This window comes from Anser brachyrhynchus, assembly GCF_964034855.1.
Source record: "Anser brachyrhynchus genome assembly, chromosome: 8".
Lineage (NCBI taxonomy): Eukaryota > Metazoa > Chordata > Aves > Anseriformes > Anatidae > Anser > Anser brachyrhynchus.
In genome coordinates, this window is record NC_137702.1 from 27,096,802 (window position 1) to 27,115,210 (window position 18,409).

General features: G+C 36.8%; 1 protein-coding gene across 4 annotated transcripts in view; it reads left to right on the top strand.

The window, feature by feature from the left end:
* CAMSAP2 (calmodulin regulated spectrin associated protein family member 2) overlaps positions 1-18,409 on the top strand; it is an 80,924-nt gene that overhangs the window by 55,187 nt on the left and 7,328 nt on the right. For all 4 annotated transcript variants that reach the window (XM_080602168.1, XM_080602169.1, XM_080602170.1 and 1 more), the window contains 8 exons: positions 510-649; positions 8,362-8,455; positions 9,525-9,612; positions 12,229-12,299; positions 12,810-12,879; positions 13,640-15,851; positions 16,957-17,093; positions 17,562-17,782. In XM_080602168.1, the coding sequence (XP_080458294.1) occupies positions 510-649; positions 8,362-8,455; positions 9,525-9,612; positions 12,229-12,299; positions 12,810-12,879; positions 13,640-15,851; positions 16,957-17,093; positions 17,562-17,782 (3,033 nt within the window). The remainder of the gene's footprint in view (positions 1-509; positions 650-8,361; positions 8,456-9,524; positions 9,613-12,228; positions 12,300-12,809; positions 12,880-13,639; positions 15,852-16,956; positions 17,094-17,561; positions 17,783-18,409) is intronic.

Consider the following 18,409-nt stretch of genomic DNA (forward strand, 5'->3'; position numbering starts at 1 on the left):
TAATAAAAAGAGCAGGAGGTTAGCTGGGTATAAATAATATTCAGAGCACACTGTATAACCACACTAGTCTATCCACTGCTTTGTCTTTAAATAGCACTTTGAAACATGGAGTGGTAATTCATGTATCATGTTACCTGAAAACTCATTTCAAGCATCCAAATCCACAAAAAGAAATATATAAGACTAAACTGATGCTGCATTTGTGTGAAGATTCAGAGTTAATAACATTAAAGTATACTCCCTATGCAAAGAGAACTTTGTGAGAAAGCATGCATTCATATATAGAAAATCTAAATTTAAAAAAGTTTAGAAAATGTCTAAAGCTACAAAACTGTCTTAAAATATAACATTGTAATTTCTTACGTTTCTGAAATAGAAGAATAAATCTCCTGACATACAAAAGAAAAATCAAGTTTGAATTTATCCAGAAAAAGATCTAGAATCCATCAAAAGAAAAGTACTTGTTGCAGATCTGTCGCTATATCTAATCTTGGCTTCTTTTTTTTTAGATATTTGTTTGAAAGAGACGATGTCTTTGGCTGACAGCTTGTATAATCTGCAGTTGATTCAAGAATTTTGTCAGGAATATCTTAATCAGTGTTGCCATTTCAGTCTTGAGGATATGCTATATGCAGCTTCTTCAATAAAGGTAAAAAAAAAAAAATAAAACAAATGTAAGCAGTATCCACAGGACTTTGTTTGTTGTTGTTGTTTTCTAGTGGTATATAGAGCCTTTTAATCTATTGCTATATGACTGACTGAAAAAGCATGTTGCATCTTTTTGTGGTACAGCATGCAACAAATTTCAGCAGGATGTTAAAACACCTTCTGCATTAGTTGCAACTTCTAAGACTTTCACAAAAACACAAAATTTTTAATAGTTGTTTATGGAATTATTGCTTACCATCACTATTCATTTCTATGTACACTGTAATTTTATGTTTTTTAATCTTAGACTTTTTACTTTTGTAAACATGCTATATTTATATGCTGTTTTGGTTGGGGTTTTTATTGTATTTTTCAGTTTTTGCTCTCCTGAGTTAATTTCATTGAATCATCTGATATTTTTATTCCTGGAATACAAGCAGGGATGCAAGTCCCACACACAGATGTTTGAACAAGCAATTAAGCATTTTCAGTTATTCTAAGATTATTCTCTTTTTAGAAAGTTAAAAAAAAGTATTTTGTTTGGTTATCCTATAATTTTTAAGCTGTGTGGGAAGTCAGAATAATTGAATTATACCTTGTCTAATTGTAAATTTAATTCTTCATTATTGTGTTTCTCTAAGAGTTTTCTATATAAAACACTGTTCATTTGCTTAAGAGTCTTATTGGCCTGCCTTTAGGGAATGAAATCTTATTTTTAGGGAGTCAGCATATCCATTGCAGATGGTATGTAATTGGTTTCTTAATATCTGGGTCATTTCACTGCTTTTTATGATCTTTACAGCAACCTCACAAGCTGAGTCACAGAGGCCAAAGCCTGAATACAGCTTTGTTGTCTCCTGTAGGGTTGAACCTAATCCTTTGCAAATAAGTAATGAGCTGCCAGGATGAGTAAGGGCAGTAGGTCTAGGCCCATCAACTTAGCCATCGCTGTTCTATTTTGTGTATGCAAAGCTGTCTACTGACTATTTTCATTCAGCTTTTGGTGTCTTTAAATTTCATGTACGGTAATCTACCTACATACTTGAAAAAGTGTGTTGTATTGCAGTCTCTAGTCTGTAGTTCCAACATATGGTCCTACAAATATTTTGGAAGATCTTGAGTAGGTGTCCTTTACTGGATTTTGAATATTTCTTTTTGCTTGCCGATATCTGGAATAAATGGAATTCATTTGTCTTCAGTTTCATCCATAACAACTAATAATACCATTGCTTTATAGTACTGGTTTGAATTATTTCACAAGCCACTATGAAGCATCAATTAAAAAAAAAAAAGTCGATATCTCTGCATCAGACCTAACATTAATAAAATGCTACAAACTCAGTAACTTTGCTGCTTCTGAACAGTGTTTTAGAGTGGCGTTAGAGTTCTTTCAAAGATTTGGAGTATTTCTAGAACTGAGAAGGCCCTTTTGTGATCATGTTTTTACAAGTTGCTGTGGTGTGGATGCTTATTTAGATGTAAATGCTACAGAGAAGGGCTGCCAAGTTTTTCTTTTAAACCTTGGCATGGAAACTTTGGCTAGTGCTATAAACTCTGTTTTTCCAGTGCTAAGAAGTAGTTTGCTTTCAAAATAAATTCACAGTTAAAGGAGCTCTTTTTAAGCTTTCCAGTGCATCTGATTAGACTAGGTTTTAATAAATGTGTATATTCCCCAATGAATGTTATTGTCACTTGGAAAAACTTGTATTGCAAACAGATATTTTAAATATTATGCATTGAATTATACTGGTCTGCGGAAAGTATTTAATTTCAAGGTTTAGGATTTCTAGCAGCATGCTTTCAGGTGTCTGTTAATCAGCAAAAAATTCTGTTTATTTTCAGGGTGACTCATACTGCACAGTAGGTGGCACTATAGTTTTGTTTAAAAGTCTGTTACGCTCTCATATTGATGACAGAAATAACAAGAGAACCAAACTGCTGATACGTTACTGGAAAAAGTTTCAAGAAAAAATAAAATAAAGCTGAGTTTTGCAATGACGGTGGTGGTCCTAGAAATTATGCTAGATATCCTGACTTCATGCTTGTCCCAAAAGAAGGGAGTAGAGCCTCTCTCTTTAAAGTGGTCAAGCACGAAGAGCTTACCTTACATTCTTTACTGGGTACGCTGCACTGTGCTGTTATGCTAAATCAAGGTAGGTTGTGGACAGTATATGGTAAGGAAATCTGGTGCAGGTCTTGAACAAGCTGATTGTGCCCACTTGTATCTTCCCTATCAAAAAGTACAGAAGCCAAGTTGGATTAATATAAAACTTCAGTTAACAAGCATACAGAATATTTGGTATAGGCTCTCAGCTTTTGCAGCAGATGAAACTGTTTTTATTCTTTTTTAACATGGAGGAAAAATAGGCTTTGTCAGGATTTCTAGACAACTTTAATGTGTCATAATCAAATGAAGCCAGAAAGTAAGTTTTGTTGCTCCTCACTTGCCCATTTCTTCTCCTCTAAGAAAAATACATTTGTGAAATTCATCATAAATGTCTGCAAGGGAAGGGCTGCTAATACATTCCGTGGATGCTTGAGGCACTGCTAAGGGGCCATGCTGGTTCTTGTTTGTTTTCCTTTGAGACAGGAAAATACAAGTAGAGAGAGATGACAAAAATAATCACAATAATTTCTGAATCCTTCCTGCCCATTTAACAAAAGGAAAGAATTAAAAATCTTGGATCTCTGTTTGGTTTTGTGCATTGCTTTGTTTTCCCTTTTCCCTTCTGTAAGCAATTTTATCCCACAAGCACTTTTTAATTTTTTTTCTTTACTTGTATGTAGATTACATAGCTCTGAAATAGCTATCTTAAGAGACCTGTGTGTTGATACACGTGCTCTGCCGAACCAGAGAACAAGTTTGTAGAACTAGAACTTGAGTGAAAGGAGTGCCTTTACAGGGAGCATGAACTGCCCTGCAGAACAGCAAAGGCTTCTTTACTGCTTCGGCCCTGAAATTGATGAGCACTGCGGTGTGATAGTGTGTAGTATCAGGGCATTAAGTAAAGGTCTTATGGTGTGTATATGATGGATGTTGTAAGGGTCATGTAAGGTTTCTGAATAGAAAGAAAAATGTCATCTCACTTGTTCTCCTTGTAATGTGAGATAACCGTTGAAAGTACTTCTAAAAGAGGAAGAACCCATCTTTGGTTGTATTTGTTTATACTCTTGATGTTTGAGATAGTTCTCTGCCAGTTTATTCTCAGAGGTCCATAGGGCCCAGACCTAAGAACTATCAAAGAGGGGACTGAGAGAGAGCTTGAATCTTTTGATGTTTACCACGGTTTGAGAGCTCACATCGGAACTTGGCATTGAGTCAGTTGACACAATTATTGCCTGTTCTAAGTGTTCCTATATCTAAGCCTTCAAAGACATGGTTGGGTTTTGTTTGTTTGTTGTAAATAGTGATCCTAAACTTGTGCTACACATATTGTTGTGCATTCGCTTTTCCTTGGTAGAGGATTGAGTCAGGGTGAAAGACAGATCATGATGTTAGAAGACCTTCTATTAATTAAACTGCTATTATTAATAGAACAAATCCATTATTAATAGGAGATAGCTATTCACACAGCACATCCATTTGCTCACACAGTTCACACTAGCTCAGTTATTCTTATTAGATTGGAGCAACACCTGGGAGCCTGCCCAGTGGCCTCCTGAAGCAGGGGTCTTACTGGCCCACTGGTGGCTTTTAGGAAGGTGTCCAAAAAATCTCTCAAGGGGCTCCTTCTCTTGTTATTGTGTGTGTGTATTCATGTAGTCTTTGCAGATAGCAGCTCCTGCCTCCTTGGTTAGGGTTATACGACCTGTTGTTGTTGATGTGTGCTGGTGGCCTTGGACAGCCAGCTCCTGCTCTTCTGAGTGTTTGGGTTCGTGTGGATTTGACAGGGCCACGAGTCTCTGCAGCCTCTCAGTTCTGGGGAGGCTTTCATGTGCTACTGCTCACCATACATGCCACCTCTCTTTGGCTGCTTTTTTCTGGTAACCACAGAGTCCTCTCACCCAAACCCATGTAGAGGGCACTTCAGTTCAGGAGAATGAAAGCTTTCTGAACGTGAAGTGAAACAATCCTGAGACGTCATTGCTGCCATTCCTCTGAGAAGCGTGTTCCTCTGACCTAAATGTGGGCCAGTCTCAGCTGTTTGGCATTGCAAATAAGCACAGGGAATAGGTGCCTTATTTTGCACTTAGCTACTAAGTTAGAGCAGCATGAACAAACATCTGCACTGTTGAAGGCCCGGTAAGCCAAATGGAGAGAGTCTGGTTCCAGAGCTTACAATAAACATACCTATTGCATTTGAGTAGTTTTGAATACATGCACTTGCCCACATCAAGTAGAAGGCGACTTTGCTAAAAATATAAGCAGAAGCTGTAAACGAGCCCCATCTCCTGCGAGATATCCATATACATCACAGAGATTAATTGTAGAAATTAAGGGCCAGGCTTTGTCCACTAGCAGAGCCTTCCCTCCTGTCTCCCTGGAAAACCAGTGCAGATGAGGCCGTGTTAGCAGTTTCAGGCCGCGTGAGCGCGGGCGGGCTCCTGGGGGAGCCGGCAGAGCAGCTGCTGGGCTGGGGGGCGGCTGGGGCGTGTGGTGGGAGGCTGCCCTGGGACTGGATTCCCATCTGGCGGGTTTAAAAGGATTGCGGATTGGGAATGAAAAGGAAGATGCAGCCGGTGAACAGTTGGTTTTTTTTTAAGAGATTTCCCTCAGAAGAAGGACCTTTGGTTCCTCACTTATTATTTAAAGGGTAGCAGCGGGGTTTTATTTCACTGATGTTAATTGGCAGGTTGTCCTGCTTCTTTGTTTTGTTCTGAAATAAGTCATTCTGACATCTTCAACTTGTTGTGGCATTCGTTAACCTGCGATGGGACATAGGACAAACTTGTAGCTCATGGATCCTACACAGAACAGTAATCAGGACTTGTACAGTTTTTGAAACACTCCGGTTTTCTTCAGTCTTGATGCATCTATATTGACACTTTATAATATGCAAACTATGGATTTACATTTGAGGTAGCTTGCTTTCCTGGCCTACAGAGCAGACAGCTTAATGTGCATCATGACGTGAATTTTACAGTATATTTTTATGTTCATTTTGAGAAAATTCCTAAATGCATCTATGACAGCTTTTCCGTTCACATTTAGTGGATTCTAGTCTGTCTAGAAGTGATTTGTATCATTAGAATATATGAACTTGTAGTTGTTCTTCTCCATCTGTGCAGATCTAAAACCTATGAATATTACAAGTGAAGTGGTTTATTTGTGTGGCAAGATTGGATGTACTATTTTTGTTTTCTGTATTTTCCATTACTTATATTGGGAATAGGGATATTAAAGAGAAGAACTTATCTTTTTCATATACGTTTTTATAAAACAAGCTAGCTTATGTCTTCCTTTGATACAAAAGCAAGTAATGACTTTAGATTTTATATTCAAAATAAGGGAGTTTTTTTCAAAATCTTCCAAAATCTATTAAATGGTAGAATTTTTGTTGTACAACCAGAAGATACAATAGATAAAACTTAACCAGTAGTATAACTTATTACATGCAATTTTAATGAACAATCTGCAAATAAGGTAGAAATATGAATCTGAAAAAAAAAAAATCAGAATGTTTAGCAAATGAACGCAGCTATGAAGCTGCATGTCTGCCATCTGCTGTTTAGTATTTTTCAGTCAGTCTGAACTGTTCAGAGCTTAGTTGTGTATTTTTAACTATTAAAGTCCTGTTACGCTTCTGAGTATTTCTGTGTATACATGCCTGTGATAATAATGTGACAAACTATTAGAACATTTGTTGGCATAATCAAGGTGAAATCTGTGGAAATAACATCCTTTCCAACCCTTGGTAGCAGGATTACTCCAGACACACAGTTTTTCCAAAAAAAATTAAGTTACTGATCATCTGTTTTCCCCTTTGGTAATTATTAACATTTCTTTCTGACTAGAAATGACTTGAGAGTAAATGCAGTTTCCATCATGATGTTTCACCATGAAACATCTAAAGTAGCCTGAATTCTAAATTAGCTGTTCAGCCTGGAGTTTTATATTTTCTTCAATAAATACCAATTTTGTTTTCGGAAAAAGAGTCTTTATTTCAGTAGTTCAGGACTGCACAGAAAATATTTTCAGGAGGAATATCTTAGTCCTTCATAAAATAGTCACACTATTAAATGTGGCATCTCACCATAAAAATAAGAAATTGGAGTACTTAAACCCAATGCTATTTTAGATTGGAACAAAGCTAGAATTAGAATATTTTGTAATTATTTTCATAGTAAAAATATTTCATGTTAAATATGTAAAACTTGTAGGGGAGGGTGAAAGTGTAAAACTTGTAGGGAGAGTGAAAGTGTTTATAGCTGGCATAGAAATTGTAATATTAAAGATCAAACTTTGTCTCAGAAGTAAATTTGATTTTTTTTCTTTATGTGTATTCTTTCCTAATGAAACGTGTCATACCAAAATGCTATGCTTAGCATTTTGTTTGAATGGAAAAGACTTTGCTGTGAATCTTTCCTCATTCAGTTTCTGTTGTGCTGACTAAGCAGATACGGGGTTTTCGTAGCCTATTTCTAGCATGTGTATAATAACTGGCAACATCTGACTGATCCCTTCACCATATACTGAAGTATATATGTACACTACATATATCAGTGTTAATGACATGAAAAAAGTGACTAAAGACACTTGTAAGCACTGTTAGCTGGATACTATTTCATTTTATTGCAGAAAGACTTTTTTTTTTAAGTGGTTTAAATGTGGTTTCCCAATTTAAAGCATAAGTAGAGATTTGTATTGTTCAGATTTTCAGCCTCTGTAGCACTGGTGACACGAGTCTGTGCGCCTGCTGGAGCCCTCAGGCCAGGAGGCTCCTTAACCTCATCCAGCTGGTGTTTCTAGATAAGAGGTGGTGCTGACCTGTATGGACTTTGCAGCTTATATCCGCGATCATTGGGCCTCTGAACTCTTCAGCTTCCACAGTCATCAAACTTTCTGGTCCTTTGCACCCCTTTATATAAAAAAAATATATATTATTATAGACAATATACTCTTGCACCAGAAACTGCTACTACTGCTTCTGCCTATTTTTCCTCTCTGATTTTTTTGTTGTTGCAGTTCATATCACCAGCTGTTTCTTCATTTATTTTTTCCTCTGTTAAACCTTACAGCTCCAGTACTTCTGTGTTTCGTAGCTGTGTAAGGGGATCGCTGGAAATATGAAGGCAGATGTATCAGCAGTACATTAAGCGTGCACAGATCTTTGGAGCTAAAACCTCATTCTAACTGGCCTGCATTTAGCAAACATTGATGCTGGGTTTTGTTCTGTAAAGACTTGGAAATCTGAGTAGTTGTTCCTTAATGTGGCAAAAATCACATGCCTGACACACAGACTCAAAATTCCATGGCTAATCTGTTTGACAGGCATCCTCTTCCACCCATCCTGTACCTCTCTACCCTGCCTGCAAGACATCAGGCCCAAGTGATGCCCATTATGAAACATTTTGACCCAAACTGTTACGATCTGGTCAAGTTACAGGTGTTAGATAGTTGTACTACAGATCACTCTGATCTCATTTTCTATAGAAGTAACAGAGATGAGAATGTAAACTGTGTGAAACAGAGGCATATCCCAATGTTGATTATGCTATTTGTAGTTAAGGTTTATGTTTTAACATAAATTTCCCTTATTATCATTTCCATAGAGCAACTACATGGTGTTCATGGCAGAACTGTTCTGGTGGTTTGAAGTGGTGAAGCCATCATTTGTACAACCTCGTGTTGTTGTGCATCCCCAAGGTGATTATAAAGGATTGTTTTTAATATGCATGTTTTTAATATGTATGTGTTCAGATTACCATAGTGTTCACAAATACAGTGAATATTTTAGTTAACGGGATTTGGCAGTGTACCACCCCGTTAAAGAAGGAGCTATGTACTCTGTCCTATGTTAATCTTCATCTTATCTCATAAATCGTAATTAGATTTTGTTGTTTATTACCAAAGCCTTATTTAAATTATTGTGGTATAATCACTTGCAAATTTTCCTGACCAAAACAAGCCTAGAATCCATTTATGTCCATGCAGGGATTACAAACATAATGAGCCAAGAACATAATTTAGCCTGAAAACTTGTACTGCTGAGGAGAAGGTACCAAGAGAAAGGGACATAAATCTAGGGAAAGCAGACAAATAGTTAACTGGAGGCTTGCATTTTGCACCTGGGTGCAAAGGCACAGTCTTCTTTCAGTAAGTTCCTAACTATAAAAATGCATCTCTCAAGCAGATCTTGAGATCTGTTAGTAAGCATAGAGTAATGGTAATTTAAACATTCATATAGTAGTACTATGATTGTGTGGCAAAAGCTAGGAAGAGAATCCCACTGTGTATCTTTAACACCTTTTTTCATTTATATACTTTATGACACACAAAAATCTGATTTAAATTCTTAAAATATTGCTAACTAATTTAGGATGTGACCAAAATGTTGTTTCCTAGCTGGAAAGTTAAGTCTAAGGGCTTGGGGGAAGAAAAACTTTTATTGGAAAATAATTTCTTTCAGAATAAGTATATTTATTTTTGGTTTTAAAAAAATGTTTTTACTTTTGTCTCATCTTTTTTTTTTATTTCTTCCTTTGCCTTACCTAGTCTTTTTTTTTTTCATTCTCTATTGCCTTAATCAGTGCCAATATGGCAACTTTGTAGAAGGTAGAGCTGAAGGGAAGTGACTTCATTTTTAATCTAAATAATGGAACCTCTGAAAATGTTTTAATTCTTTGGAAATAATTCAGGTTATTTCAGACAGCTTTTCTGCTGTGGATTTTAACTGAATACTAAACTATAACTTGAGCTTTGTTCTTCCTGGCAGCTGGAAAAGATACAGCTTCTGCTCACAGTCTGAATGCTAACAGAAGAAATTATGTGGATGGCCCATGTGGTTCTGACTTCGTAGCCAGGTAATGCTGGATAAGCAGTAGTACTCTTTCATGGTCTTTCAGTCTTTCTTTTGATGGGGTAAAGGAAACCTTCCAGTGATCTGGTCGGAACATAGTGAATGCGTTATATTTATCATTTGAGGACAAAGGTTTATGGATTGTGTCTGAACAGACACACAAGAATAAAATTAGGAATTAAATTGAATATTCAGCAAATTCTTTCTTGCCAACCCAGCTTATCCTGTTCAGCCTTTTGTTTTGTGGTGGGTTTTGTTCGCTTGTATTTAGGAATCTGTACTAACTTTGAATTAGGGAATTATATTTCGTACAATCATAATGCTTTGATCCTGAATCTTTTTACTGTGTGTATCTGAAGTGTTTCACATGTAGTCAATGAAGTTATTTTAAAGTAAATTGAGCGTATGTGTCAGGAGAAAAAGTAGTTTTGGATATACCTGTTGAAAGAGAGGTTCTCAAACCCACTCACACCTTGCAAAGCTCCTGCAAGCAGTCCAGTTAAGAACTTTGCACTTCATTTTTTCCTTTGTCCTACAGAACTTATCCCTGTTCTGACAAATTCTGTCAGTAACAAAGTACCTTTTTCATCTAAATAAATCCACATTTTATCCAAATGTGTACATTTTGTCTGCAGATAATTTTGGCTTCTAAGATGAAGAGGACTTACTGAAAATTCTATGATAAACATCTGAATTCAATTCATAAACACACCAGTACCATTCCAAATTTAACTATCAAGTCTGTAAGTTGCCACCAGTGTGTTTTGTAATATTCCTTATGTTTCCCGAGGCATGTACAGAGATACAGTAAAAATCATTGTGAGCTTTGTATGGCTGGTGGAAAGCATATTGTACTAGTTCATCACAATCCTTGTTTAGTTTCTCTACAAGTGATGGGTATGGTTTGGTGTTGGAGGATTATGAGAGCAATCCATAAGTAGGAGAAGGAGCTATATCTTCCTTCATTAACCAGTGTATTTTATAGAACTTGGTGATACTTCACAGCATCATATGACAAAGAAGGGACCTAAGAAGTTATTTCAGATGCTAGAAATGTAAAACACACAGGCTGCAGTTCCCCATCAGCTGAGACTGCCCTGACTGCAGGATGGCTTGGTCCTGGCCTTCCTCCTCATCCCAACTGCACAGTCCTGTCTAATTCAGCTTTTGATGTTGTCGTTTCAGTACACTGACAGAAAAAAAAAAAAAAAAAAAAACACAACCCAGTCAGAAAAAGTGAATGTTTTCTGCTGGCTGAGCTACTGACATGGCTCAGAGCAGACTCCAGTGGAGAGCCAGCTTCAGCACAGAGGAGGAGTGGGACTGAGGCAGTGAGCAGTTACAGTGTCTGAGGTTGCCATGGAATCACAGTCATGGTGCCAAAATCCGTCTTTTTGTGAGGGAAAATGAAGCGTATAGATTTTCTTTGTGGCACAACATATTTTGAAAGGCTGCTGGATAAAATTTTGAATGCATACTTTTCTTTTACGATAAATATAAACATTACTTCCATGATTTAATAGTTTTTGCAGGATCTTAAATGCCATTTAAAGCAGATAAGTTATTTAGCTAATGTGTAGTTTTATTAAACACCAAAAAACAGGAATTTACGAGAAACTATTTTGAATAATTGTAATATATAATTACAGAAAATGCTTCTGTACATTGTAAACTAACAATATTTTTCTTAAATTGACATGAATATTCTTCCTACAAATATTCTTCAGAAACATTTCTAAGCATACTGTATATAAACTATAAAAGCTCTAAACAAATATTTTGAAAATTAATTATTTGAAAAAGAGAGTTTGGGAGTGTTCTTTTAAAATTCAGTGAACAAAATTCAGAACATGAAAGGGTTTAATTCAGCTTGTTTTGAAGTTTGGCTTCTTTACAAGCATTTTACATACAAAAGCATGTGTATTTATGTATATGTCTTTGTTGTTCTGGTCCTGAGAAGTGCCTGGATCACAAATCACTGAATTATGAAAGCCTATTCTGGATTAAAACAGCTAGTCTATTACAGACCTTCTCTGTGAACACGAACAACAACAAAAAATGTGTTTTAACTAGAAACAGAGAAAATCTTTGTAATTAGTGTTTTAGTAGTGAATATATTTGTTCTATTTATTAAGTCATGTCTGTCACAAAATCTCCATTATCCGCTCCTAGTGCATATTGCAGTTCAGGCACAGTTTGAAAATTTCAGGCTAAGCAACTGAAGAGAGAGATGTGTGACAAGTGAGTGTTACTTGCTGCAGTCACTCAATTTTTATTTTGTTGCTAAAATCAAAACTAAAAATGAGAACCTTCTAATAATGACATCTACTTGAAGTACATTAGGAGACACGTATGCTAACACTACTCTGTGGCCATTTGCATAATAGAAATACCTTTTTGACTTTTTGTGTCTCTCTGCATTGCATCTAGTTAAAGGTAATAACATAGTATGCTCCTTCTAATTAATAAAGTAATGCTTCAAGAGGAGAATTACACCTTACTTTCTCCTTTGTCTTAAAAACCAAATCTCCTTTGTTGACCCAGGACAAGAAGTCTGGCTGCCCTTTTGTAACATGGCTTTTGATGTATTCCTACTAAGTTAATGTCTCTTGCTTTATAGATTGGAAAGTCCAACTTATACACCACCTCACCAACTGCATACACCCCAGCAGCCTTATTCATCTGTCCCAGGTAATAATTTACAAGTGGGTAGAAAGGGTAATGAGGCAAGGTGTCATCTTCTGAGTGCATTGCTATGTTGTTTATATTTCTTCAAACCTTGTTCAAGCAGAAGTTACTGGGACAGATTGACATGAAAGGCTAGTGAATGAGTTCTGTGATCCACAAAACATATAAATGGGAAGCTTGTGTTTGTATCTCTGGTACATGTTGTTAGTTTTTTTTAATTTGAATTCTGTTTTCATTATGTGGAATATGGGTTTCAACAATTATTCGTAGTATATTTAGTAGTACTTGTAGTATATTTTAATCAATAGTAAATTCTCTGAGGGATATAGTATATATACAGGATGAAACTAATTGACTCAATTGTTCTAGTTCTATTCTGAATATAAAAGCTTTTTTTTTTGCCATTGCAGTGTTCTGAGTAGTGAAACAAACTAATTTGTTGAAGCAACCGAATATAATGTTAAAATGATTTTTCATAGCAGTTACCTTGGATTCTATTTTAATTTCACTTAGGAGTCATCAGAAGGTCCACATCAATGTCTTATGTAGATGGATATGTGGGGACATGGCCAAAAGAAAAAAGGCAAGTAGTCCTATCATAAGAGCTGCTTAAAAAATGATAATGTATTGGTCATAAAGAGTAGTAAACTCTCCATTGTGGTTTGAATTTCCAAAATCTTGTAACAACTTGCAGAAGTAGAAAAACAAGGGGAAAACTGCATCACGGATTCAGAACTAAGTAATAGGAAAAAAACTTCAGAAATAAACCATCAGTCTTTTACATTGAGATGAGGTATTCTTGCATTAAATATTTGAATTATTGGCATTAAATATGTTTACACTTACCTATTGCAATTAACCAAATGAGGTAAGAGTCACATGGCTAAAGAGCTCACTAGTATCAAAAATTGTATTACTGTATGTAAGAATAATCAGGCTGGATGTTTTGTTTTTTTCAGTTAGACCCATCATAAACTCTTCATGTGTAGGATGTAAACTAAAGTTCAAATGGTAAGAGTTAGAGTGAAGGATTATTCAGCAAATCTAAATTGTCTTTTCATACTTGTCTTCTTATCTAGCATGGCAATTCCTATATTCCTAAAGTGCCCAGGACTTATCCCAAACTACTAAAAAGCATTGACTGGCTCTGAAGAAAACACACACAATAAAATAGAATATAACATTTTTAATTACTTTATTTGCATATTAATCTAGTCAAAATACAATACATAACAGTCCGTTTAATACTACAGCGTTAAAGTAATTGAAAACCCGAATGTGAATATATTGCTATTATTAATCATGAGCTGGTCAGTTATTTCCTTTATTCTTATCTCAATTAGGTCATCATTGCATGGAGTTTCATTTGACATTTCTTTTGACAAAGAAAAAAGCATTCCAGTACCTACTCCAAACAGAGGTATTACTAGATCTGTGAGCAATGAAGGCCTTACAGTAAACACCAACCGTGTGCCCAAGCATATTAGAAAAAATCTGTCCTTCAAACCTGTAAATGGAGAAGAGGAAAATCAAGATATCGAAGAGGAAAAGGATGTTATAACTCATAAAGACACAAAGGCCAATCAGTCTCTTACCATAAATCAAAGAAATGCCAATGAGAGCCATCACTACAGGTTTCCAAATGGAGCTTTGCAAAACAGAGCAGTTCTGGATGATTTTGGCAACCAGATTGAGACACCAACCATTGAAGAGGCTTTGCAGATAATTCATGACACTGAAAAATCTCCCAGAGTTATCCCACCAGACCAAATTACAAATGGATTCTTTCTTCACAATCAGGAAATGAGCATCTTGAATTCAAACATTAAACCAAATCAGTCTACTCCTGATATCATCACAGACACAAAAGGTGCTCTAAGTCCTGTGACTGACAATACAGAAGTAGATACTGGAATACATGTTCCTTCAGAAGATATCCCAGAGACTATGGATGAGGATTCTTCTTTGAGAGATTACACTGTAAGCATGGACTCTGACATGGAAGAACCATCTAAGTTTCTTCAGGATTATGACATACGAGCTGGCAATCACAGAGATCAGTTAAGTCCCTGTCCCAGCTCAGTAAGTACCAAATCACAGGCAGGCAGCAGTGCTTCTTCGAGTTCAGGAGTTAAAATGACTAGCTTTGCGGAGCAGAAATTCAGGAAGTTGAATCACACAGATAGTAGAAGCAGTGGAAGCAGTTCTCAGAAAACCACACCAGAAGGTTCTGAGCTGAATATTCCTCATGTGGTTGCTTGGACTCACATTCCTGAGGAGGCATCTGTTCCCCAAGGAAGAGACACTACGCAGTTGCTGGCTTCAGAAATGGTGCATCTCAGGATGAAGCTGGAGGAAAAGAGGCGAGCGATTGAAGCACAGAAGAAGAAAGTTGAAGCTGCGTTCACTAAGCAGCGGCAGAAAATGGGAAGAACAGCATTTCTTAATGTTGTGAAAAAGAAAGGTGATGGAGTATCACCTCTCCGAGAAGAAGCAGCAGGAGCTGAAGATGAGAAGGTATTCACTGACAGTAATCGGTTGAAAGAAAGAGAAACTCAAAAACCAGATGAACAAACGAGTAAGACTTCAGATGTAGTAAAAGAAAGCCCTGAAAATTCTCACAGCAAATGGTCAAAGTCTCCTGCTACTCCTATGGATGCTGAAAAACAGTGGAATTTAGCAAGCCCCTCAGAAGAAAATTTTAATGAAGGAGATATCTTAGAATATACAAAATCTATTGAAAAACTAAATTCTTCCTTACACTTCCTACAACAAGAAATGCAACGGCTATCCCTTCAACAGGAGATGCTGATGCAGATGAGAGAGCAACAGGCTTGGGTTATTTCTCCTCCTCAGCCTTCTCCTCAGAAGCAAATTCGGGAACTTAAGTCTTCATCAAGGCAACTGGGAGCTCCATCTCCCATTGCACCTTTCTCACAGGAATCTCCTCGTTCTACACATCAGTCTCCACAGTCATCCAACAGGAAGAATGCCTCTTTTCACATTAAAATGCAAAGGACTCCTAGGCCAAATGAATTGAAAATAACACCTCTCAATCGTACGTTGACTGCCCCACGGTCTGTGGATAGTCTTCCCCGTTTGAGAAGATTTTCTCCAAGTCAGGTTCCCATTCAGACTAGATCATTTGTTTGTTTTGGAGATGATGGTGAACATATAGGTGAACCGCAGGTAAAGGGAAATCTTTTGAAGGAAGTCAAACCTACGGAAGAGGTAGCAAAAGAGGAAGGACCAAAATTACTGAAAAAGAGTGAACAGAAGTTGGAGGAAAAGGAGATCAAACCTCTTGAATCTAATGTTTCTGAAGTATTATCTCAGCCCATCACAGAAACTGTCTGCCTCACCCCAAATGAAGATCAGCTAAGCCACCCAATTTTACCAACAGCAGCTCCCAAAACAGCTAGCTTAATTGAAGTTTCCCTATCAGATTTGAAGCCACCAGAAAAAAATGAAGTACCTGTTGAGAAATATGAAGGTGAGAGTGATAGAGAACAATTTGAGGATGACCAGAAAGTGTGTTGTGGATTCTTTTTTAAGGTAAGAGCTGCTACTCAGCTTCCTTTCAAAGGCAACTTCTTAATTCAGATACAGCGTTTCAGTGATGACTTTCCATTGAAGTCAAAGGAGATAGTTTTGCAGTCCTAAATGTGCACACATACTTTTTGCACTTGATGACTCATAAGAGTGGTCAGATTCTAGCACACTGCAATTCTGAGTGTGCTAGAATACTCCTTTCCTTCTATAGTCATGGAAGGGTGCTTGGGGTTTTGGGGAGAAAGATGCATGCTGAATGTAGGTTGCTTTTTAACATAAGCTTTTTAATGTAAGACCTTAATTAAATATGCTCACTTCTCACTCTCACTTCCCCATTCCACACCCAAGTTTAACTGAAAGCTTGTAAAGTACAGCCTGGGTTTTTCAAGATGGGGAATGTCTCGGAGTTGCACTTCAGAGCGCATTTTTTCCCTCTACTGGCTAGCTGAGGTAGTATAGTCTTTTGAGACTCCCTTTTGAAGTTGGCATTTGGGAACACTCCCTGTTGTCTTATTAAAGAGTTATATTCAGGCAAGCTTATAACTATAATGTACATTATTAAGAGAGAGGTCTAGACACTGGAAGCTATCAAGATTTAGAATTTCCATCTTGGAGTACCCCAAAATCATGCAACAATCTTTGCTCTGCTTGTCTGGGAGCATTGCTTGGTTCTAAAAAAAACACCTGAATTGATCAGCCAAAATTACCTTTATATGATGCATAGTTATTGCTTTTTGTAATAAATTGTCTTCCTCTCCATAAACATAGAATCTTCCAAAGCTGAATGCAGGAGTTTATGCAGTGTGGAATCTGACTCTAAAGTAGAATATTTCACCTGGAAGTTTTTTCATGTGTCCAATATGTTTATATATTTATATATATATAAATTTCATGTTTGACTTAGGAAGTAAAAATTCCTTTATGGAAACTTTTTAGTGATCTTAAGAAAAATCTTTTGAAATAAACTTATTTCCAATACATCATCTTATGTTAGGATACTGCAACCCAGTCGACAGAATTAAGTGTCTAATCACTTTGCAAAATCAGTTGATAAATGTAGAGATTTTAATAAATCGTGTCCTTTTCCTTCAAATACTGTTTCTGCTAGGATGATCAAAAGGCAGAAAATGATATGGCAATGAAACGAGCAGCATTATTGGAGAAGCGTTTGAGAAGGGAAAGAGAGACTCTGCTTCGAAAGCAGCAGCTGGAAGCAGAACTAGAACATAAGAAAGAAGAGACGAGGTAAAACTAACTACACGTCCTGATTCAACTGACCCGTAACCCTGAACAAAAAAATGACATAGCTGGAAGTGCTACTACCTACTTAAATAATTGCATCTTAATATGCAAGGATATTTAATCCTAGAGGCAGATGTGCTGAGGAGCCCAGCTGAAGACACATGCTAGCTGGTCCCATGAAATCAGCAGGTGGCATCAGTCTGTAGCTTAGATTCAACATGAACCCTGCTGCCCTGATTGAAGCTCCTCAGACTGTTACCATGCCTTGCACTTTATATTCTGAGGGAGAGCTTATCGCTTTGGGCTTCAGTCTGCACAAGTGCACAATGGCAAGTTCCTCTTACTGATGTCTGAGAGTACTAAAGTTCTGAAAATTTAATGCCTGTGTTTTCCTTTCTGGCAATATGCTAGCTGTAACTGTTACCCTGTAAAGTTCTGACTGTTGAATGTATTTGATGGGGTTTTTTTTAGACGCAAAACAGAAGAAGAACGTCAGAAGAAGGAGGATGAACGAGCACGGCGAGAATTCATTAAGCAGGAATATATGAGAAGGAAACAGCTAAAGCTTATGGAAGAGATGGATACTGTCATAAAACCACGTTCCCTGTCAATCAAGCAGAAAAAGCCCCGTCCAAAATCCATTCATAGGGATCACATTGAATCACCTAAGACACCAGTCAAAGGTCCACCAGGTAACCGATGTTCATGTGGAAGAAGAGTCTGTTCATGCTAAAACACCAGCTTGGGTTTTGGTACTAACAAACACATGCATTTATTAGTGCCTTGTGCCAAACTGAAGTTGCACGTGACAAAACTAGAAAGCAAAATTTGCCAATAGAAATTAAAAGATGAATGTCACTTACCTGTTATGCATGCATGCGTATATCAACAAACCAAAAGGTTAACTGTATTGACCCAATGGAAGCACCAATGTATGTGACAAGTTTCATACATGCCCATGTATTATTCCCAGTCACTAATCTCTTCTTGCACCTGTAGAGCTAAGAATGAATAACACTTGGCAGAAAAGAGATCAATAAATAAAATGGTCATTATAAGGTAAGAGTACTTGAGCTCCTGCTTAATACAGACAGAATTAAAATAGAAAGGTTACTTTTAAAATTCATGTTTTCATTCTGTTTTACTCACTAAGCTACTGCATGTGTCGTTATGAGCCTAGCAGCACTAATTGTATGGGAAAATGTAACATTCTTTTAGATACCAAATGACTGCAGTAATGACTAAAAGAAGTGTTGCCAATTTACAATCAGAAAAAAATAACCAATGCTCAGTGATCCTTTTTGTTATAGCATCATATA